Source organism: Eschrichtius robustus, chromosome 12 (genome assembly GCF_028021215.1).
Source record: "Eschrichtius robustus isolate mEscRob2 chromosome 12, mEscRob2.pri, whole genome shotgun sequence".
NCBI lineage: Eukaryota > Metazoa > Chordata > Mammalia > Artiodactyla > Eschrichtiidae > Eschrichtius > Eschrichtius robustus.
In genome coordinates, this window is record NC_090835.1 from 106,823,213 (window position 1) to 106,846,384 (window position 23,172).

The 23,172-nt window shown below is 52.9% G+C and overlaps 1 protein-coding gene across 3 annotated transcripts; it reads right to left on the reverse strand.

Annotated features, from left to right (window-relative positions):
* Nucleotides 1–2,799: 2,799 nt before the first annotated feature.
* WRNIP1 (WRN helicase interacting protein 1) lies at nt 2,800–17,333 on the reverse strand. Of its 3 annotated transcripts, none has more exons than XM_068557434.1 (8): nt 16,449–17,333; nt 14,420–14,611; nt 13,739–13,980; nt 7,881–8,110; nt 5,223–5,378; nt 4,872–4,979; nt 4,063–4,142; nt 2,800–3,507 (listed from the first exon to the last, which is right to left on the reverse strand). In XM_068557434.1, exons 1-8 carry the CDS (start codon nt 17,187–17,189, stop codon nt 3,232–3,234), a joined length of 2,025 nt encoding a protein of 674 aa, XP_068413535.1. In that variant the 5' UTR covers nt 17,190–17,333; the 3' UTR covers nt 2,800–3,231. The 3 variants fall into 3 exon arrangements, with proteins under 3 accessions (XP_068413535.1, XP_068413534.1, XP_068413536.1); XM_068557433.1 differs by having other exon boundaries at nt 4,872–5,025; XM_068557435.1 differs by lacking the exon at nt 4,872–4,979 and having other exon boundaries at nt 16,449–17,332.
* Between the last annotated feature and the right edge of the window lie 5,839 nt (nt 17,334–23,172).

A 23,172-nucleotide genomic window follows, 5' to 3' on the forward strand; every position in this document is an offset into this window, starting at 1 on the left:
CTCCTTGAGGATCAAAGTCACACCCCGTGCCCCGTCCCCGCCCCATGCTCCGAGCTTCCAATCTGCTCTTGAGCTGAACGGGAGCACCTAACCCGGGGTTGCTGGACATCTGAGGAAGAGGCCAAAACGAACAGAAAAAAACAACCGTGGAAGGAAAGAGAACATACAGGGAGAAAATTAAAAACAAATTTAATATCTTCATGGAGATAAGTAATCACCAAACACACACAGGCTACAACAAAAAAAAGGACATTACCAAAAAAGTGAGCTCTCGGAAATTTATAACATGATGATGGCAAAGAGGAAGAATAAAGTTGAGGAACTCTCTCAGGGAGTAGAGCAAAAAGACAAAGGATGGAAAATAAGGAGGAAAGAAACATATACAACCTCCAGAGGGCCAAGCTCCAGAGGCTATTCCAGAAAGACGGACCAGAGAAAGTGGAGGTGAGAAGAATCCACAGGTGAGAGCGGGCCTCTGCATCCGAGCCGCCCCCCCCCGCCCCTTATGAGCTGGGTGGTCCAGGGCAAGTTACCCAACCTTTCTGTGCCCCAGCCTCCTTATCCCGAAAATGTGAATAATGGTACTTAGTTTACTGGGTTATTATGAGGATTCAAATAAGTAGTCCCTGCAAAGCGCTAAGAACCAAGCTGGTACATATCATGACCTCAGTAAGCGAAAGCCATGGGCAGCTCCTCTTTCACACATACATGCCACACACGACCTGTCACCAAATTTTATTGGCTCGTCCTTCAAGCGCCCTCATGACCAGACCAGCCTTACCATCTCCGCCACCACCGCTCGCGCACCAGCACCTCCCAGGCTTCGCAGATGCCGCCTGGCCCTTGGCCGCCCCTCCTCCCTTCCGTCCTGTCTCCGGGCCACAGCACAGGTGACCCTCACGACACCTAAGTCCCACCACGTCACTCCTTTGCTAGATACCCTGAGTAAAAGCCAAGTCTCCCACGACCAAGAAGGCTCCACACCATCATCTCCTGACGACGCTACCTCTGCTCCTCCACGCGCCGGACGGCCTCACCGGACACACTCCCCCTCTCGTTCTCGCGGAGGTCTGCTTGGCCACCCGAACATCTGGACCACACCCCCTCCTGTCTACGTCCATCCCGGGGCAGTACTCCTTCCTTAGCACTCATCCCATTGCCACATTGAAATGCTCTTTTCCACGCTGTTTCACGAGCACAGGATTGTTGTCTGTTGTTGTTGTTTGTTCACTTATGTTCCCAACGAGAGCCCAGTGTGAGGCAGGCACTCAGTGTTTACTGAATGAAAAGAATAGAAACTTTCCCAGAACTCAAAGACCTGAGCTTCCAGATTGAAAGACTCCACCAAATGCCCAGGAAAATCATTGCAAACTTTCCGACCCCGGGAACAGAGAGAGAAGATTCGCTCAGCCTGCAGAGGTCAAACTTCTCGACAGCAACATGGGCAAGAGGAAGGCAACTGGCAAACGCTGCCCAACCTAGAACTTATTCCCAAACCATCAGGCAAGTCTGAAGGTAGAGTAAGAGCACTTCCAGGCTCTCAAGGTCTAAAATCATCTTGCCTTCCAGGCATCCACGCTCCTTAAAGCGACTGCAGGATCTGCACCACCGGAGCAGGGAGAGCACAGGATCCCGAGGTCAGATGTGACACACGGACGGAGCAAAGGTGCCCAGGAGGGGTCATACTGTGGGGTAGACCACCAACAGACGAGTAGATGGTAGTGTCCTCGGGGAAATGGGTGCCAAATGGCTAGGAAGGAGTTGGAGAAGAATCAGTGAAACGGAGCAGGACCCTAGGGTCCTTCCCCCCATGTCCTCAGCCTGCCTTTTGTCTGTGGAAAAACTTTAGGCAAAGAGTAAGTTTAATCAGAGAAGTGAGAAAACGCAGAAACAGAGAAGAGCGGTCAAACAGGACAAGACAATAGTTTAGTCATTAAGCATAGTCAAGGCCCTTTAGTTCCTCCTCAAGGGCCACAGATCGTATTCTGAGCCACATCCTGTGAGCTGTCTTGTAGATACTGAAACCCCACCAGGTGGAAGAAGTGAACTGCATGATGACCAGGCTGCAGCCATGACACAAGCTGCCACAATTCTGAGAACTGGCCTCAAGGAAATGGGAACCAACCGACCCTGGAACTGAAGACTAACTGCACTTAATCAAGATGACGCTGGTCAGAGCACCACATGGCCAATATCAAGATGCCTGTCAGAGCTGCCTGTGCTGTTTCTGCGTGTAGCCGCCTCCCTCCACCTATAGAAGCCCTTGCCCCCTGTCAGGGGTGCGTCGGCCTTTGGACACGAGTTCACCCTCCCCCCACCCCGGCTGCCGGCATCCAAAATAAAGCAAACTTTCCTTTCCACCAACCCGGCCTCTTTACTGGCTTCTGCACAGCAGGCAGCTGGACCCCACTTCTGGTTACACATCAGCAGTAGATACAAAGGAAGCGAAGCTCTGGACGTGTGTGTGTGATGTGTGTGTGTGTGTGTGTGTGTGCGCATGCGGGGGCATATTCAGCTTTAGCAAACACAGAGGCAAAACCGGATATATCATTTAGAAAACACGGGGCTTCAACAGTCTGGAGAAGTGGGAGGCCCGGGACGGGAACTGCTGATTCTTTCAGAAGCCATTTACAATCCTTCAAAATGGTTAAAAGTTAATTTTCGAAAGATACACGGACTTCCAAACTTTCCAACGTCACCTATGAAAATTTTTCTTTCACAGTGCTTACCTATCAAAATGTGATGGTGACAGATGTTGGTACCTTGGATCCCAGGTGGAAAAACAGGCAAGAATTGAAGTACTTTGAAATAGTTTTATTGGCTTATAAGACCTTTGCATATAAAAAAAATACCCAAAACACTATGCAGTATTAAATCACAATTACATTTTTTTACCAATTGAAACTACCCAGAATATCCATTTTTTAAAGGAAAAAAACCCTACAGAACTGAATTCTGAAATGACATTATGACTTAAATACTATGACAAAATAGGTCATCCCTCGTAACGTTAATTCATTGCACAAAGCTGCCAGACCGTTTCATGAGCATAACGTCGCACAGAGTGCAAACGAACACAATTTCGACGCCACACGTTCGGCTGAAGGAACCGCGCCCCCCCCCCCAGCAGGAACGCTTACACCGCTGGCACGAAAGGTCGGCCTGCTGTGACTCCTGCCAGGCCGCGCACCCGGCGATCCAGGGCCTCCCCCGCCCGGCCCAGCCTCCGAGTCAGCACCGCCGCTGCTTAAAGAAATCCACGCCCCTCAGTTCTTCGGGCAGGTAGTCCTGGTCCACGGGTTCGCTGTGCACGGGGTTGTACTTGTAGCCCTGGCCGTAGCCTAGGTCCTTCATGAGCCTGGTGGGCGCGTTGCGCAGGTGCAGGGGGACGGGGGGCAGCGGCCCCTGGTGGCTCCGCAGGCAGGCCTTGACGTTGCTGTAGGCGCTGTACACCTCGACAGACTTCGGGGCTCGGGCCAAGTAGACGACGCACTGGGCCAGGAGCACCTGGGCGAGAGGGCACCACGGTCACGGAGGCGCCGCCTCTGGTTAGTTCTGAGAAGAGCCCCCCGCCCCCATCCCCGCCCCCAGGCTTTTACTCCCCCGCTTTGCCCACAGTCTGGATCACCTAGGACGGAAAGAAGACATTCCCGCTTGAGGCGAGAGGCTGAACCAGACCACTGGTTTTCTTTTCTTTTCTTTTTTTTTAAACTGAAAGAACTTTTTATTATATGAAATTTTTCTTGAAACCCGAATATATAAAGCTAAGCAGGAGCTGCTCTGTTGGTGGGTGAACTTGCAGAGATTTCCTGTTCGGCTCCTCTGACACTTCCGTCCCCAGGAAACCCTGGGCACCTCCTCGGCACTCAGGACTCCCCCAGTTTGAACACATGACCCTGCTGACACCCGAGGTCCCCTCTCTAGAGTCTTAAGCTTCTAAGATGCGAGTGAGAAAGCCAAGCAGCTTCTTCAGTGGCCCAGGCACCCATGGTGAGGGACCACAAAGGGACACAGCGTGAGAGCAAGGGACCGATTTGCAAAGAACGGAGTGGGTTCCCTTACCTCGCACTCGGGCATGCCTATAAAGTGACAGCCTTGGTAGGCAGCAACTGCTTGTGTTAATGCAGATGGGTCGGCCAGACCTGCCACACACACAGAGACAAAGGCACGTGTAAGTCATAACGCACACCCCCATCCTGACCCATCACTGCCTGCAGACTTTGACCAAAAAATCCACTCAGCAAAATCTGATCTCGTTAGCTTACTGGAGATATTTACTGAGTGGTTACTGCGCAGTGTCAAGAACTGTCTCCTCATGGATAAAAACTCTGCATCTGGTAGGAAAAACAGGAGACTACGTACAACCCACGTAAGGAGCAGAGGCCACGGAGACAGTCACAAGGATGGACACGTTAAAAGCAGAACATCTACTAATACCAAAGAAAGGTAAATCTTTCTGGTCGTTTTCTTTAAATAGTGTCCAGACTCTTCCATCTCTTTCTCAGGAGCTGCCTGATGGAACCAGAACACCTGACTGCAAAGCAAATTTAAAATGTTTCTTTTATTTCAACACAGGCACCTCAGAGATATTGTGGGTTTGGTTCTAGACCACTGCAATAAAGCGAATACGGCAATAAAGCAAGTCGCATGAAATCTTTGGTTTCCCAGTGCGTATAAAGGTTATGTTTACACTCTACCGTCACCAACAGCATTATGTCTAAAAATACTTTGTTGCTAAAAAAATGCTAACCATCATCTGAGCCTTCAGTGAGCCAATCTTTTTGTAGTAGTGGCATCAAAGATGACTTATCACTATCTCCATAACAAAAATATAACGGAGACGAAGAAGTGTGAAATATCACGAGAATTACCGAAGTGCGACAGAGACACCACGGGAGCAGCTGCTGTGGGAAAAAGGGTGCTGCCAGACCCACTTGACGCAGGGTTGCCGCAAACCTTCGCTTCGTAAAAAACGCAGTCTGTGACATGCAGCAAAGTGCAGATGATATGAGGGGGCCTGTCCTCCTGCGCGGTCCCCACCGCAGAGGAAGCAGAAAACGGTGACTCTGGGAGACCAACACCCCGAGCACACCCCCCGCAGGAACAAGCGGCTGTGCTCACCCTGACCCTCCTCCTCCTCCTCACCTGCCCCGCACGGAGCCAGGAGGTTCCCAGGCCGAAAGGCAGCAGCACCCCTGGGCCCCGGCCCCCCCGTCACTCACCCACGTCCTCGCTGGCAAACCTCACGAGCCGCCGGGCCACGTACAGCGGGTCCTCGCCCCCCTCCAGCATGCGCCCCAGCCAGTAGAGGGAGGCGCTCGGGTCCGAGCCCCGCATGGACTTGTGCAGCGCGGAGATGCAGTTGTAATGCTCCTCTCCTGGACACCAAAGGGCACCGCTCAGCCTCGGCGGGACGCGGGACCCGCCGCTCACACGCCATCCGGGCCGCGCGCTGCTCTCCCCCGACCGACTTCAAGGAAGCCTGCACTAGTGAGGGGCCCAGGAAGGCCTGAGGAGAGCGAGGTTTGACAGCCGCCCTCCAGCTGCCCGGCGACCGGTGTGGGACGTCGAGCCTGGATGTGGGCAGGAGGGCCGGCAGTGCAGGCTCGGCCAACCCGCGGACACGGAGGGCGCAGGAGAGCTCCCCTCCGCTCGCCTCGTCAACTGTGAGCGACGAGACGGCCCTGAGCCTCCCCCGCTGCAAAGGTCCTCGGCTCTCACGCTTCTACTAGGTCTACGATGAAGGTAACACGGTCGAGGCCACGGGCTCTGGAGCCAGGCGGCCTGGGTTTAAATGCCAAGCGCACCGGCCACGTGACCGTGGGCAAGTCTGACCGCGTCTGTGTCTTGGTCCCTCATCTGTAAAATGGGTGCAAGACCAGCTAGCTCACGGGGCTGACTAATAACGTTAGCCGGGCACAGAGCAAGCCCCGTAGGAACGTGCATGGTTAGATATTCTATGCTAGTTTCTATTTTTGCTTTTATCATACACCACTTTATAGCCTAGAATTCCACACTATTTGTGTAGAACCTCCACCTCAATGCAGGGCAGAGAACTTGTTCTCATTTGGAAACCTCTTCACTCTGACACAGAAATATCTGAGCTATCTACCAAATCCCACAGGTGGGTAACTATATGCTAGATGACATGAAAAGAAGTAATTAAAATCCTGGGGGTGGCGGTCTTTGTCTCAGCAGAGTTACAAAAAAGGCCAAGAGTACCAGCGAGCAGGTTCCCAGGGCGAGGCCTCTATCATCGTATTTATGGAACAAAGCCTGTGAGAGGACGATTCTCTGGGATCTGAAGTGCCTTTGTGTCCGCCGACCCACTGTGGGTGGGGATGTGACAGCGGGAGCGGCACGAAGGGGAAGGCTTCTAGAACGTGCGGGTTCTCAAGGCCTGGCCCAGGCGGGCAGCACACAGCTGCGGAGAACAGGGGTCCCCGTCATGCGTGGCTCCCCCTGATGGAACGTGACCCCGAGAGGCCGGAACCAGCGTGTGTGTGTGTGTGTGTGTGTGTGTGTGTGTGCGCGCGCGCACACATACGTGCTGCAGGGATGAGGCTGGTGACCGTGGGGTGGGCTGGCGTGCAGGCGGCACCAACACGGGGGAAGGTCCTGTCCTTGGAATCCGTCAGACTTGGATTTGAGGATGAGTTTTAGCACTTGCTTTGTGAACTTAGGCTTTGCCATCTGTAAAGTGGGGTAACATTAATAGTTACCTACCGCCTAAGGTTGTTTTGAAAATTACAAAACAAACTTCCACGTTAGCTACCATTATGTTAGATGGCAGCTCTCTGGTTTTTAGCTGACGGTCTGATGACACGTGAGAGCAGTTCCAGTGGGTCCCGTCAGAATGAAGCATCACCTTAGGACAACCACAAGGGAGAAAGACCAGAGCCCCCAGAAACAACGGGAGTCCAGCACGTGGGCGTTATTTCTACCTTGGGAAATTTTACATTTCGTTCACATCTCCAATCCTTGCACTTGGCCAAAGCGAAGCAATGCTCTACACCCAGAATGTTTTACTGTTCAGATTTTCTGAGCATTCATACAACTTCGGGGCACAAAGTGCTGGGGGCTGAGATGCCTGGGCTGCATCGGGACGTAGACAGGAGCGGCCGTGACAGGCTTCCAGCATGTCCTTAGTGCCCCCAGTCGGCTGAGGCGCTTCCCAGGGGTCACATGGCCCGCTCGGTGCCCTCATCAGGAGGCCATGCCCGGAACCAGTCATTGCCAAGCTTCCCCCACGCCCCGCCCCGGCCAATAGGAGGAGCTTCCATCACCAAGAAGCATCTGGAAACACTGCAGACACGGCACGCAGAGTGACAGCTCGAGCCATCAGCTTCCTTTCAAAGGTGTAGAAATCTACTCCAGCTCCTGCCGTGTGACTGCCGAGAATCACACAGACCCAAGTCTACCCTACAGCCTCATCTGCAGCAGACTCTCTTCAGCACCCGCGTCTTTTATAAAAAGACACAAACGTGCTGTGCTTACGACATTTAATATTGCCAGGTCAGGAATTTAATAAGAGCTGGTATCATATTTGGTACCTGTAAATACGGTTCTATGAAAACAGACACATACACACGTCAACTTTAATATTTTAAAAAACTACTATGAAATAAAAGCACCAAGTTCGATGTAAACTTAATTTTTCGCAGAGACTCTAAGAATTAAGGATTCTACCTCTCACTGAGCTACTGAAAACAGAGGTGCAGCCAACTTCCCGCAGTCTCACACCCGCTCTCATCAGGGCCGTCCTGCTCTGCACCCTAGCAATCGGGAAGCAGGCCTGTGACACGGGGCTCTGGGCGGGAGGCGCCTCTATGACCGACGCGGAGCTGCCCGGGGGCCGCACGGCTCGGGCGGTCACTCACCTGCTCGGTCGTACAGGATGTGAGAGCGCTGGAGGCCTTCCTTCACATCGCCCTCGGTGACCAGCACGCGGCTGGGAGGGTAGCTCTGCCCGCTCTTCTTCCCGAACGCCTTCCTGGCGCTCAGCCTGGCCAGCACCGCCAGCTGCAGCCCGTTCAGTCCGGCCCGCGCGTCCCCGTCGCTCAGGCAGGCCAGCGTGTCCACCGCCTTGTCCTCTATGAGCACGGAGGGCCTGCAACACCACCGGGAGCGCGTCACACTCGCGGGACACGCTCACCCCGCAGCGCTCTGTGACCTTCTGTCCCCGCAAGGCCACTAACGAGCCACCCGAGGTTCCAGCCTCTGCCCTGGATCCCAAACCACTCTGTTAAAGCGGGCCCACGGTGTCACGCAGGTTGGCATCAAGACTGCGAACTGCCTCGCCCTGGAGTCGCGAGGTGATTTCACTGGACGCTCTGCCCTCTGCATCTGCAGGTTCCGCATCCACGGATTCAACCGGCCTCGGATGGAAAACGTCAGGGGGGAAGGATTCCAGATAGTTCCAAAAGGCACAGCTTGAATCTGCTGCACACCAACAACTATTTACAAAGCACTCACAACATATTTACAACGATCTACGTGTCATTTACATCGTGTTAGGTATTATAAGTCCTCTAGAGATGATCTGAAGTGTACGGATGTACTCAGGTCCAATGCAAACACTGCGCCGTTTTACGGAAGGGGCCCGAGCGTCCGCCACCCTCGGATTTTGGTATCTGTTGGGGCAGGGGCCCTGGAACCATTCCCCCGCAGATACTGAGTGACAACTGCATAAGCACACACATGTCCCTTATTTTACAAACAACCCACCAGGTCCCCAGTCCCTCTGGGCACAGCAGGACCCAGAAGCAGGGCTCTGGGATTTAGGCCTGGGGCATGCTGCCACGGGGGTACTAAGCCCACGTGGACCTTCGTAAAGGAGGTCTAACTGTGACTCCTTTTCGAGTCTAACTGAACTACTTTTCCTATTCCCAGTCTAGTTACACGAGATATGTGACACGTTTAGTTACATAGAGGGGTCTTATTCTTTCTGGCTAGGTGCCAGCTGCACATGTGCAAAGCAAAAAATAATCGTCCAAAGTTACGGCTCACCCATGTCATCGTCAACCTTCATCAGCTGCTTGGAAAACAACTCCTAGGCAGCCACTGGGCTGGGCCAAGGCGGGGAGTGGGAGGTGGCCACAAAAGGGGCCCAGCTTGTCTACGGAGGTCCACGCAGAGTTCCTGACCACACTCCCACCCCCCACCTCGCTTTGGGGAACAGCCTGAACGACCCCAATCTGCACCTCACTCCCTGACGATCCCAAACCACTGCTCTCACTCACCTCCCTGCTCCCTCACCGAAGCCAAGCCTTCCGGGGACCGCCTCCCACCCCAGGGATTAGCTGCGCTGTGAACGACTCTTCCAGGACTCCCGACAGCCGCCTGGGCCCCAGAGCTGTAAGGAAGAGCCTACAGGCCCACCCTCTTCCCCTCCTGATCAGACACTCACCACACACACCGAGGCCGCCTCACTGGCTCTTTGTAAAGCTGACGGCCCGTTTCTGAAGCAGATTTTTGATGATTTGGAAAAAACTAGACAACCCATACTAAAGAGAATGTGTTGCACGGGCCCACATCAGAGGGGGTGTGGCAGCCCAGGTATGCCTAAGAGGAGGGTAGTCGGGGCTTGGTGACGGCACATCATGTGTGTGCGCGCGCGTGTGTATACGTGTGTGCATGTGTATGTGTGTACACGTGTGTATATGTGTACTTGTATACATGTATGTGTACGTGTGTGTACACGTGTGTGTGTGTATACACGTGTGTGTGTGTTTGGGGGGGGGCAGAGAGACCCAAACGGCCTGAACATCTCATCTCAGAACTACTAAAAGCAACGCTTTCCATCCCCTTGGAAGGCTTCCTAGCAACAAAGAGCCCGCAGGGCCATCTGCAGGAGGAAAGCGATGGAGCCGGAGCCCTGGGTGAGCGTCACCTGGAGCAGGCCATTTGGTGGTGACACACCGTCTCTCCATCCCCCCGCCACTGCCGGGGCCGCGAGGATGGGAATTACGTTTCATTCTTCACGCCCAGTGCCTGGCGGACATCAGGCACTCCACATCTGCACAACGAATGGACTAACTTCAATTTCCCCACAATCTCAGAGTGAAACATGTATTTTTAAACATGGTGACATATGGAAAGTACAAAAAAACCAAAAACATAAAAACCCCTTATCTGCACCACATAGAGAACAACAGCTGCCAGGTCATGTGCTGAATTTCCTCTATGGGCCATCCACCCACGTCACTATCAACCTCACTGAACCTGGGTGGTGTGACCTGGGGTTCTGGACATACTGGGTGGCAGGTAGAACCTTCTGAACATCAAGTGAATTTCTATCCTATAAATATCCAGTCTAGTTTTTAAGACAAAATTGGAGTCATACCATATAGCGTTTGCAACCTTACTAACAAAAAATATAATTTTGAAATACAAGCAAGTTACTCAGAACTCTGAATATTACTTTTTCACCAAATGGGATTATAAAAAATGCAACCACTAGCGACAAAGGGGTGACGTCACCTGTTGCTCTGCCACCTGCAGGTCAGGGCTCTGGTGCACGTACCTCCCTCCTGTGTGACCGTCCGCCGGAGGCACCGAGAGGCGTGAAGTGCTTGGGGGCAGAGAACAGACAGGTGGGTGCTCTCCCAGCCCAGTCCTCCCGCGCTGCCACGCCTCCTCACGGGCCTCGCTCGTGATGAGAGAAGCCGACGAGCAGACTGTGATTAGCCTTTAAAACTGGGGATGGGTTCTGCGTGGTGGAAAAGGAAATCCTTCCTTCGCTGTTTAGACTCTTAACCAAAGTCCACACCGTTCCACCGTCATCCTGTCCGTCAGGCCTGGAGTCGGGGGGACGGGAGGGCGCCCACCCCGGCCCCCAGTGCTCCACACCCCCTGCCATGCGAGCCACACTCCAATTTCAGCCCCGTCCAAAATGAATCTTTTTAAACACAAACAAATTTGTCAGCACCTGGGCTCCACTAGCCAAGGTGCCACTCGGGACGGTCACGCGCTAAATCTCTGTTGGGAACTGGCTGCCAGGATTGCTGCACAGGACGCGGCCGGAGGTCCCGGCCCCCGCCAGCCCATCCCGACCCCTGCCGCCGCCAGCCAGCTTCTGAAGAGGAATAAACGCGCCAAAACACCTTGAGATCTCAGGAGAGGGAACGGAGGAGGGTCACGCGAGAACAGAGGCAGGGGCGCGTGCACCGCCCTTGGCAAAACTCCGCGACAAACAGCCTCTGCTGCACAGATCACGTGGACAGTACTCCGGCTCCAGAGAGTTTAAGGCTATTGTAAAACGGAAGCGTCCACTTTTACAATGTTTCTCATTTGGAAGTAACTTTCCAAAGTCATCAAAGAATTAACTGACGCGCAAGCTACCTTGGGGATAGAGTGCCTGAAATTGCACAGCATCCCACAGAGAAATAAGGAGACAGTAAATTATATCGTTATAACGTGATTTAAAAAACTGTCCCATAATAAGGGAAAAAATGGTTTAAGTGCACTGGGAAAGATCACATTCCAAAGTAATGAGACCCAGAGAGGGAGGAAGTGACAGCCTCGTCCTCTAGCTGGAGAGCAGCATGTGGTCTGAGCCGGAACCTGGGCGCGTGCGGCAAGGCCAGCTCCCTCCTTCCCCCTTTCCTTCCAAGGCCTGCATCTTTCTGCACCTGGTTTTCCTGCTATCTAGAGGATTCTACGGCTGGATGTCTAAGCTGCAGGAGTGAAGTAAGTGAAAACACGCCTGTTATTTCATGCAGAACAGAAGCACATAACGTGGCTCGGTTAACCGCTCCCTGAATGACAAAACAACGCTCTGTGACTCTCTCTAAGGAAAAGGAACACTCCACGGTCAGGGTAACAAGAGCGACGTGTGTCACGTTACAGAGAACTTTCCTAAAATCCAGGTGTGTGGCTCTCAGCACAGATTTACCGACTCCCCAGCCTCCAGGGCCTGACCCCGGGCACATGCCTTTTCAAACTGTATCCCTGGTAAGTGTGACACGCAGATCTGGTCAAAAGACACAACTGCTAAATTACGGATGGAAGCCTTTGGTTCCTAATCCTTTACAAATTAATACAGTCTGCCTGGACACGAAGAAGCACAGAGAAAGGTTAGAATGTTAGTACTCACCAGTAGCACTTTCACTCAGTACCAAGGAGGTACTAAGTAACTCCTTGAACTTCAGGCTCCTTCTTCCAACTGGGTTAGAAGCACGCTTTCAAAATCCAGCTCCATCATTCAAGCTGTGTGATCTGGGGCACATGACTCGGCCTTTTTGTGTCTCAGCCTCCTGAGCAAATGACCTGTGACGTCTCCCAACTTAACTTCTCGTCAGAACTGCTAACAAGCAGACCCACGAATTCAGCCTGATACTCTTCCCTCTGCCTGCTGCTCTGGTCCTCATTCCACTTAAACTACGGCACGGCAGTGATGGGGCGAGGGAACAACCTGACAGTCATCCCACGAAATACTGATGTGAATAAAATAAATAAATTACCCTAGATAAACAAAAACGTGGGATAGAAAGTTGTAGACGTATAACGACAACCAGTACATGCAAGAAAAACACACACACAAAAGTCAGGATTTTTCTCCCTCTCAATTCCCCTTTATCACTCGCTTCCGTGAGTCTGCAGTGGACGTGCTGCTTGGAGGAAAGCCGGAGTGGGCGCGCAGAGCGGGCAGCAGCCCTGCAGACCCCGGCGCACGCCCCGCACGTACAGGCCCCTCCTGGAGCTCCCACCGCGGGTGGCGGTCCCGCCTCAGCTCTACCCTAAAGCCACGCGACCTGGTGCCGATAGGGTCCTCGGCCGTGTCCAGGGCTCTCACGAGGCACCACATGGCTCCTCCTGCGTCCAAGACAGGAGCGAGCGGCGGAGGCCGGACACACGGGGAGGGGCAGCTGAAACCTAAGCCCTGAGCCTAAAATTTGGTCTGTGCTTTAATCCTCACAGAAGAGCAGCTCCAGAGCAGTGGGGGTGAGGGTGGAGGCACGAGCCTCCCAGCGGATGGGCCTCGGCCCCCGGCGTTACGGCTGCTGACGCGGAACCCTGGGGCAGCTGAGGAATACGCCCTAATACAAATACGGGAAAACCTCTGACCCAAGTAACCCAGCCAATCATCCACGATACACAGCCCGTGCATCACGCAGCTCTCACGATACAGAAGGAGATCACCAAGAGGAAAGGGATGGCCTTTGATGCATCATTTTCAGTGAAAATTTCTTTACTTTCACGGAACTGAGTTTGACTTCTAGAGTGCTCAAAAATCATCCTAAAAAGACTAAAGGAGTTTCATGGTAATGTTTATATTAATTCTTAGTGTCTTAAAAAGAAAAAAAACTGCAGGAACAGGAAATTAGAATCTGAGCATAAACTTCAAAAGATTCGTAAGGTAAGTCTATCCTGCGAAGAAAATAATCAATAAGGCTTCTCATGGTCGGTCTTCCAAACCTTGAAAAAAAAGTGTGCTAGGAAAAGACCCACATCTGTCAGCACAAAAGCAAACACCCAAGAACTAAAGTAAGGGGCTAAGCAGTTAAAGCTGGAAGAACTACAGATAAGCCCACGATGGGCTCTAACTCGCATGTGAAAAGCCAGGAACCGGCTGCAGAGACAGAGCCAGCCTGTCTGCCTGTCTGTAACCCAGCACTTCCCTCCTCCGTCCCCATCTCTCCTAGAAGGACATTTCTCCATCCTGCCCCTCCAGCCCCAGCCGGGGGTTCTCCGGGAGGTGCCACCCCAGGGCCCTGCCGGAGTCGGAGTCACTTACTCAGAACCGCTGTTGCTGCCGTGGCTCAGAGGGTCGGCGGGGCGGCTGGAGTCCAGGACGTGGATCCCCAGGGAGTTGATCGCCCGCATCAAGACAGTCACCACAGCCTCCACTGGAAGCTTCTCGAGAACGATAACCCGGCAGCGGCTCAGAAGAGCAGCGTTGACCTGGAAGGAGGGGTTCTCCGTGGTCGCCCCAATCAGCGTGATGGTTCCACACTCCACGTGAGGAAGGAACGTGTCCTGATCGTGGAGGAAAACAAAAGAAATTGACCCCAGTCGACAACCTGCAGGATCCTGGGTAAGTCGGCTGTTCCTTCCTTCTCCTAATTCTGAGCGCAAGATTAGGTTAGGAACTTAGACTGCTCACTGCGAGTCCTGATGTTTAAACATTTATGAAAATTGGAAGCTTGACCCAAAATGGTTTTTCTGATATGTATGGCTCAGAGATATAGCAACAATTTCATTTATCAGATAGAGGAAGCATTTTCTGGTCACCAAAAAAAAACGCTAAGAAAAAGTGAGGACACAGGCATAAAGGAGAAGGGCTGAGGGTCTAGGTTTCTGCAGACGCAGAGCTATCATCACCCCCAGCCCCGAGCATTATGCAGCGACCTCACGGGCTTTACACTCGCGTCAGCATTCACAAGGACCGAAAGAAAGTAGAAAGAAGTGCACATACCTGCTGGGACTTATTGAACCGATGAATCTCGTCAATAAAAAGGATGGTTTTCCTCTTGAAAAAGCGCTTCTCATTCTGAGCTTGTTTGATGACGTCGCGCACGTCGGTTGTCTTGGCGCTGGTGGCCGACAACGTCACGAACCTCACGCTGTGTTTCTTGCTGTTGTTAGCTATGATGTGGGCCAGCGTGGTCTGCGACAGAGGGCAGAGCGTGGAAGCGGATGAGATGGAGAGACGCGCGCCCAGGCTGGCAGAGCAGCCGCGGCAGCGTCTACCCGCAGCCTGAACGCAGAGGCGCGCTCGGCAGCAGACACGATCGGAAACGGCGCAGCGCGCTTCCAAACGTGGAGAAGAGTGTTACGAAGGAAACAGGAAAGCAGCTGAAAGTTCGGCCGATCCTGATCTCTTCTCCTTCGTGTCTAACCCCATCTGATGCCTTCCTGGGCACGCTAAGATCTCTGGAATCCCCGGAAAGAGCGGCCACCTTGCGGCAGCAGAGCCTGGCGACAGCCGTGACCTCTCCCAGCCAAGAAAACAGCACCACCGATGGGTGAGGCGCAGACCCACGGGGCTGGCTGGGCCACTTCCGGAAGCTCCGCAGGGCAGCTCGGAAGAGGAGAGCCAGCCCTTGAACTGAGAGACCAAGGACGACCCCCACCCCGTGGGACTGTCCACTGGGGACAGAGATGGAACAGCAGCACCGCGACCTGTCAGCGCTTCCCGGGAAGCGATGGAGAGACGCAGGGAAAGCGGTGCTCAGCGCCTGGCGCTTAACGGGTGCTTGATAAACACACACACGCTATTATTAACTTTATTATTACCGCCAGCAGTGAAGTATAGCAGTTACAGATGGAGGTAAAGACAAACGGAAGACTGTGTCACGAGAGAGGCAAACCTGCTCCTGAATGAGTGGGCTGGGGGCGTTTGACTTTCTGAGAGTCACACAGCACCGTCAGGTACCGCGGCTGCCCCTCAGCGATCCCAGCCTACAGGCCACATCTCCTTGGCTCGTGGCCGCTGACCACCCACTACCCTGAGCAGCTCGGCCCACTGGCTCTCTTGCCAGGCATCTGCTGTTAGCTCCCCGCCACAGGGGCGTTTTTCTTGCCATCTGCCCCTACGTCCTCCACCTGATTAGCTGTCCTGACCGTCTTAAGAGCTCTAGGGAATCGCTAAGAACGCTACCGCGCGGTGCCATGCTTCCTGAGTCAACTCTGACTGTTTCTGGCTGAAGAAAGGCTCCAGTGCAAACAAGAAGGCACACCACGAGCAGGACACACGCTAGGAACTGGAATAAATGGAGATGTGATTAAGCTGTGGAAGACGAAGCTGGAAAGAAAAACTGGAGAAAAATCGTAAAAGCCCTTGTGCGCTGACGAGTCTGCACCCCACAGCTCTGTGCCCCTTCGCACCTCACCCTGGGCTTTGCTTTTCGCTCACTGGCGCTCCTTCTCCCCCCTTTCCCTGAAGATAAGAAAATATGTATTTCAGCACCTCCTCGCTTTCTCTTTTATCCGTCCTAGCTCCTGTCTCCTTAGGGCTCCTTCCCAGTCTCCCCAGCGCTCTTCCAGTGACGCCAACATCCTAAGTGCCCTCCTCTGGGCTTGTGCCAGCCCCTAAGAAAGCACTGGCCACCGAGATGCACCGATGTTGCTTCTTTAAAGGACAAGCCATCCTAAGGACAGTTATGGAAACGGTGGATGAAGGCGGCTCGCAGGGGAAAGGAGTTCTCCCGTCAGTCCTGTTAAGCCAGCGCAGTCTCAAGTTTTGAGGAAGACCCGTCTGTTGAAAAAACCACCGGCTACAAGGAGCCGGAAACAGCACAACAGAAATTCTACAATTCCTGACTGCAGGCTGCACACCTGACTCCACCCGCCCCCGGAAAGGACGGACCACGGCTCTGGGTGGCCCGCCGCGGGGGTCCCCCGATTCCCGCGCACCCCCCGCATTCAGACACCTTCACCCTGGAAACGCCCGGAGAGCGCGCCTGCGGCCCGGGGGGCGCTGCGGGGCGAGCGGACGCGCTCACCTTGCCGCAGCCCGGCGGCCCCCACAGGATGATCGAGGGCACCTCGTTGGCCTCGAGCAGCGAGCGCAGCAGCGTCTCGGGCCCCACGGCGCGGCCCTGCCCCACGAAGTCCTGCAGCGCGTCGGGCCGCATCGTGTCGGCCAGCGGCTTCCCCTCCAGCAGCTGCCGCACCTCCTCGGCCGCGGGGGCCCGGGCGTGCGGGCGGCCCCCCGGGGCCTCGAAGGCGGCGGCGGCGTCCGCGTCCCAGCGGCCCGCGTCGTCCTCGCAGTCCGCGTCGCCCGCCGCCTCCTCCTCCTCCGGCGCCTCCGCCTCGTCCCAGCTCCGCGGGGACGCGCTGCCCGCCGCCGCCGCCGCCGGCCGCTGCCCCGCGCCCTTCCCGCCGGGGCTGCCGGGCCGCGCCACCGGGAAGTCGGGGATGAGCCGCGCGCCGCTGGGCGTGGGCGGCGCGTCGTAGCTCTCTCGGCTCTCGGTCTCGCCGCCGTCGTCCGGCTCCTCGGCCTCGCCCTCGCTGCTCTCGGCCGCCGTCGGCGTGGCCGGCTGCTTGAGCGCCGAGCTCTCGGACGGCCGGCGCCGCTTGGCGCGGGGCGGCGCGGGCTCCGCGTGGCCCGCCGGGTGCAGCAGCAGGCAGCGGTCCAGGTGCGAGTTGATGTGCGCGGCGGGCATGGTCTGCTGGCACACGGGGCACTGCACCCGGTGCAGCTGCGCCAGGAACGGGTCGTCCTCGGGCCCGCTCACCTCCATGGCGGCCGCCGCGCTAGGCCCCGCGCCGCGCGACCCTCCCTCGGGGAGGCGGCAGGACGCGAGCGGACCGGCGGAGGGCGCCGCTCATGCCTCACGTCCGGGCTGCCCGCGTCGGCCCGCCCTCGGCCGGCGGCCCCGGCGCCTCGCGCGGCGCGCCGGGAAGCGGAGTCCGCGGCCCCTCGCCCGGCAGCCGCTGGCGACGGCCCGCGCGGCCTGACGGGAAACGTAGTCCGCGGCCGCCCGCAACGGTTTCGCGCGGCCTGTCGGGAAATGTAGTCCACGGAGGTTCGCCTGGCCGCCGTGGGCAACGGCTCGCGCGGCCTGTCGGGAAGTGTAGTCCGTGGACGTTCTCCCGGCTGCAGTGCGTTCCCTTCCGGCCGGGCTCGCGAGAGGCTAGCGGCCTATTCTCCGTGGACAGGGCGCCGGCGGAGCCGTGGAAACGCGCCGCGGCTGCGCGAGGGGAGTGGCTTTCCGCGCGTGGCGGAGGGCAGGGTGCGAAGGGCAGGGGGCGGAGGGCAGGGGGTGGAGAAATGGGAGAGACGCGGGACGCGCCGGCGGGGAGCTGTGTGGGGACGGAGCAAAGGGAACAAGAAGATCCTCCCGAGTGGGAGTGTTCGCCTGGGCGGCGGCGGCCAGAAACACGGAAAGAGAACCTCCCGTCCCAGATTGTTGGCCTTTTACCCCAAACGCCCGCTCACACACGTGGTGTCTCACGGCCGTTTTGTAGTTAAACTTTAGAAATGCGCGGGCATCTCGAGGCGGCGTTAGGCTCCGCCGCGCGCGCCGCCCCCGGGCCGAGGGACGTCGGGTTGAGACTCGCGACGGGTCTGGCCTGGGGCGACGGGATGACCGTCTCTGGCACGCGTTCCTGCTTTTCTCTAAACTTCTCCTTCAGAAATGTGACACAAACCGGCATTTTTGGTATTTAGAAGAAGAAAATAGAAGGGGAATGAAAACGAAAGTGAGACAATTTTAGAAAAGAAGGGACTTTCCTAAATGTTGACGAAACTGGGATGTTTATTTAATCTGCACAAGAACATCTCCTTGGAACTTACCCAAACGCAAACCCCCAAGGGTTAAATGAGCCTCTTCATGTGAGATGATTTTACAAAAAGGAATGCCTCACAAAGAACTAGAATTAGGTAAAAGATGGTATAAAAGGAAAGGGCAAAGGAAGTGTTTTTGCAGTTGATACTGGTTGTGAAGCATGTGTCCCAACCTGCTGGCAAGTGTTGAGAGGACTGAAATCTGACTTTCTGATAGTTTTTCCAACTGCGTATGTTAGGCTCAAAAGTAGCATTAGTAGAAAAGGTAAGTAAGAATGAGTTATGGAGTCTTTTATTGTTTGGCCATCATACAATTTGAAATGTAGGATCATGAGCTTTTATATAGCCTTTTACTTATCGCCCAGAGCATCCAGCCCCCGAACTTCACAAAAGCAAGTACTTTTGAGAAGAGGTTTGCGGGCGGGGAAAGAAATCTTCTCTCCTTGTCTTAGGGTTATTAGCTCGGGCCCTGTGAATTTAACTGACAAAAGACAGATTAAAAAGAAAAACAGACTGTTAACATTTGCAGCGCCCCTACACACGGAGTACCTGGTGATGGGCGGGCTTACGTAGCAATTTATCAAAAGAACAAAACATTTGTAGAGAAGCGACAAGACAAAGGAAAAGGACCTTGAGTTTTTAGGGCGGCAAATTGGGGGAAGGCAAATATATGGGAAACTGATGGGAGACAAGAACTAGTTAGTAAAGTTGGTTATGCAGATTCCTTCAGTGCCACCTCTGGGCTGATGAGGGTCTAGAGTTTTCTCCTGTGATTAACTTCTGCCCTTCCTGGTAGATGGGAGGGGGGGACACACCTTTGCAAATTTATGTCCTGCTCTTAGGAAGTAGGGAGAGAGCAGAGAGCTTTTCTTGTATCAGCTTAATTGCCTTCAGCTCAATATAATCCTCAGGCCAAACTGGAACGGTTTGGTGCAGCGTATTCTGCTGCCCGTCAGGTTCTAGGGCCGTCCTCAAAATGAGTTGTGAAGGAAAGTATTACTAAATATGGAAATATAATACACTACGTTAATTTTAAACACGTATAGAAATAGATGGACATGTGGTCTCCTCTAACACAAGCAAAATATTTTAAAATAATGACAACAAACTGGGCAACAACTCTGAAGCTTCCTGAGTCTTTTAATAAATGTAAAGCTTAAAACTTATTTTTTTTAAGAAATAATATATGCTTATTATGGAAAATCTACTCAGAGATTCTCATTGTTGATATTTCAGCACCCTATTCCAGTCTTTTAAAATGCATTTCAAAAAGAAAAATATATCTTAAGACTACACTGTGTATTTACATATAAATGTAATTCTATATCTGTCTTTATTGTTACCTAATATATATTTTCAAAAGTTTTTACTGTAATGGGAAAATATTCATTGCGTAATATGGAGTAAAAGAAGATACAAAACTATATAGTATAGTCCCATTTTATTTTTATACAAGTGTTCTGCTCGTATATATAATATATAAAAGAAAAAATAAGAAAAAGGAAACATCATACGAAAAGACAAAACTCTCCATATACGTATATGTACTTTACTCCTATGGTCTCATACATGAATAAAATCGCACCATTTGGATGCCCTGTGAGGTGAAAGTGCACTGGACCTGCCCTAGAATCTGGGCTTGAGTTGGACATGGTGTGGCCTTGGGTGAGCTCCTTCCCCTCCCAGACTCAGCTTCCAAATCTAAGAGGGGAACAGTAATGCCTCCCTCTCAATCTGTTGTGAGAATTAAGTGATCTTATGAATGTAAAGGTGTTTAGTACCGTGCTGAGCACAGAGTAAGCCCTCTATTACTCTGTTTTCCTGAACCCCAGCTCATTCTGCCTGAAGTTCAAAGTTTTCTCCGCTAGATGGTGATGGTAGAAAAATAAAATGAGTAAACCATACCAGCCTCTAACCAGATTTAAACTTTCTTTTTAAATCAGCACAAATACAAGTAAGTGTAAACTCTATTATAAGGTTGCAGTCAATGAGCTCAATGTAAAGCAGTAAACCCTCGGCTTAAATGTCCTCCGTTAATCCCTCACTGCTTTCTTGTCTTCAGCCGGACTTGGCGTTCGCTCTGAGCAGTGTAGCCGTCTCTGTCCTCCGCCCCAGAGTCACCGTGGGGATGACGGATTCCGTGTGTGGCTCAACTCTCAGATCAGCCATCTATTCAGTGGCCACAAGGAAAGTCTCAGCCTGGTGCAGGTCCCGAGTGCTGCTGCATAATAAGCCTCCTAGTATTATCGGGCTTCAGGCGTCATCTTGCCCCTCGTAATCATACCCAAGGTATGTTGGACATTTTGAGTTCAGTTAATCCCACCATGACGCACATCCCTGCCATCTTTAGTCACCATCCTAAAAGTCAGCCCCACGGTCGTCTGTTCCCCTTCCTGCTTTGGGAGTCCTCTTGCCTAACCCAACCTCATATGCCTTTCTTTTCCTGACTTTCCCTTGTGTCCCCTGGAATCTATGCCACGTTTCTTATTAACTTTAGTAAATTGTATACATTTTCTTGCTACTGTAATAAGACCGCCGGATTGTTCTATTTTATTACTGGTCTTACTGGTATAAAAGAAGTGCTTTGACTTTTATAATTTATTTCATATTTGGCTTTTTTTGGAGAAACTCTTCTATTAGTTTTAAGTGATTTTCAATTGATACTTGTAGTACAAAAAGAATACATCTGAACTTTGTCATCAGTTCTTGGCACCGAGCTTCAAAAATCCTTGGAATTTCCTGAGTGACAGGAGAGCCAATGAGGCGACTCCTGGTGGGTCCCCAGAGAGCTTCAGGATGGGAACTGGTCACCAGAAACACCAACCACACAATTAGAGGTTGGAACTTCAGGCCAGCCATCGCTGGGGAGGGGAGGGATGTTGGAGATTGCCTTCAAGCACACGGCCGGTGATTTAATCAGTCGTGCCTACATAGTAGAACCCCAATAAAACCTCCGGACACCAGCGCTGGTGGAGCTTCCTGGTTGGTGAATATAGCGATGGAGGTGGGATGAGCCCTGTCGCCATGCAGAGGGCATGGAAGCTGCGTCCGGGATCCTCCAGACCTCGTGTTATGTGCATCCTTTGTTAAACAACTGAAATTTTTTTCAGTGAGTTCTGTGATTTGTTCCAGGGAATTATCAGACCTGAGGGCGGGGGTTGTGGGACCCCCATGTTTGTAGCTGGTTGGTAGGAGTGCTGGTCCCTGAGCCTTGAGGCTGGAGTCTGAAATGGGTCATTATTGTGAGGACTCTGCCCTGATCCATGGGTTCTGATACTAACTCTGGTGGGTGGGCGTCAGAGCAGAATCGAATTGCAGGACACCCAGTTGGTGTCGGAGAGTTGGTATCAGAACAATACTTTTCCTCTTTCCAACACATTTATCTATTATTTTGTTTTCTTTCTGAATTGCATTGGCCAGTACTAGTTATTATTACATTGTTGGAGAAAGCAGGTCTCTTTACCTTATAAAGTGAACAGTGAAGTGACAGAGCCAAAATCCTACTTCAATCCCTGATTTTAAAAAACTTCTAGTAAAATAGAGAAAGATACCTCCTTAACCTGATGGTTTTTGTTTTGTTTTGTTTTTCCTCAAACTGGCAGCCACCATTATGTTTAATGATGAAAACACTAAAGATATTCGTCGTTTCTTCCCACACTCCTCGCCCTGGAGACCTTTCCAGTCCTTTGCTGCATCTGGGTTACTACTTACTCTTCGGTTTAGAGAAGTCCTGTTAATTGTCCCTGACCCTCCAGGCTGGTCTGGTCCCTTTGCTTATTCGACGCCTTGTCTGTCCCTTATGACAGATGCCTCATAGTATTATAACTGCCCATTTGCATGTCTGTTTCCACTCCTGCCCAACTTCCATTATAGGACAGTGCAGGCCCCATGCCTGACACGTAGGGAGCGCTGGGCTGTGCTTGAATGGGACCAGTAAGTGAAAGCCGTCAGGCAGGTGTCAAGTGCAGGCTTGGCCCTTTCCCCTGAGGTTCACAGCAGGAACATTCTGTTTCTTCCAGAAAGACCACCTGAATGGGGCTTTTAGTTACGGGAAGATTAGATGAAGACTTTCTGCCGACATGGAGATATTCAGAGAACCCTTCCATAAAGAGAAAGGGCACTTTTTGGGAGGTGAGACTAAGATGGTCTCCTAGGAACAGTGCAGAATTGCCACTGGGAGGAAAGACTGGCTTGCTTTGGGGAGAGACGGATTTTTCACGGAAGGAAGAAGAGCAAGTGAAGGGTGAGCCATGACACCCGTTTCCTTCTTGTCCATCAAACTGAATTTGAAAGCCTACGGCGAGAGGGCTGAAGACCAGAAGACGAGCTGACGTCTGGGCAGGGATCTAGATCTGGAGGACCCAGCAGCGCTACGCTGGAGGGGAGGCGACATCCCCTAGCTCTGCCCTGCCCCGCTCAGACCCTGGTGCTCGCACCGAGGCCCCATCAGCAGGGCCGGCGCCCAGGCTTCTTCCAGGAGGGTCTTGACCATGGTCTTCGCCTGGCAGGGCAGGAGGACCCTGCAGACACACGTGAGGACTGCAGCCCACAGAACAGCTTGCAGCACATTTCAGCAACTCTTCGAGGAGTTTCCAGCAATGAGTAGGGGATACACAGGGAGCTGCTAAGCGACTGGTTGGTAGAATGAGGCGAGGGTAAAGAGGATCTCAGAGATGTTGTTAAAGAAGCGTATTAAACGTTAATGTGGAGTTCAACAGGTGATCCTGTCTGACCTGAATAAGTGAAAGAGAAAAAGTGAACCTTGGTTTCCACCTTGCACCACAGGCAAAAATTAATTCAAGATGGCTCATAGGCCTTGATGTAAAAGCTAAAAGTATGAAGCTTCTACAGGGAAACGTGGAAAAATATCTTCATGGCTTTGGGGTACATGAAGATTTCTTAGTGAGGGCATAAACAGCACTGGTCATTAAAAATAC

What these genes read in the sequence shown, in the direction of transcription:
- WRNIP1 (XM_068557433.1), bottom strand. Translation starts at nt 17,189, where the DNA reads ATGGAGGTGAGCGGGCCCGAGGACGACCCGTTCCTGGCGCAGCTGCAC. An exon ending in CATCCTGTACGACCGAGCAG is followed by an intron (nt 5,379 to 7,880) that starts GTGAGTGACCGC and finishes TTTGGTGTCCAG; the next exon opens with GAGAGGAGCATTACAACTGC. An exon ending in TAGGCATGCCCGAGTGCGAG is followed by an intron (nt 3,508 to 4,062) that starts GTAAGGGAACCC and finishes CCTCTCGCCCAG; the next exon opens with GTGCTCCTGGCCCAGTGCGT.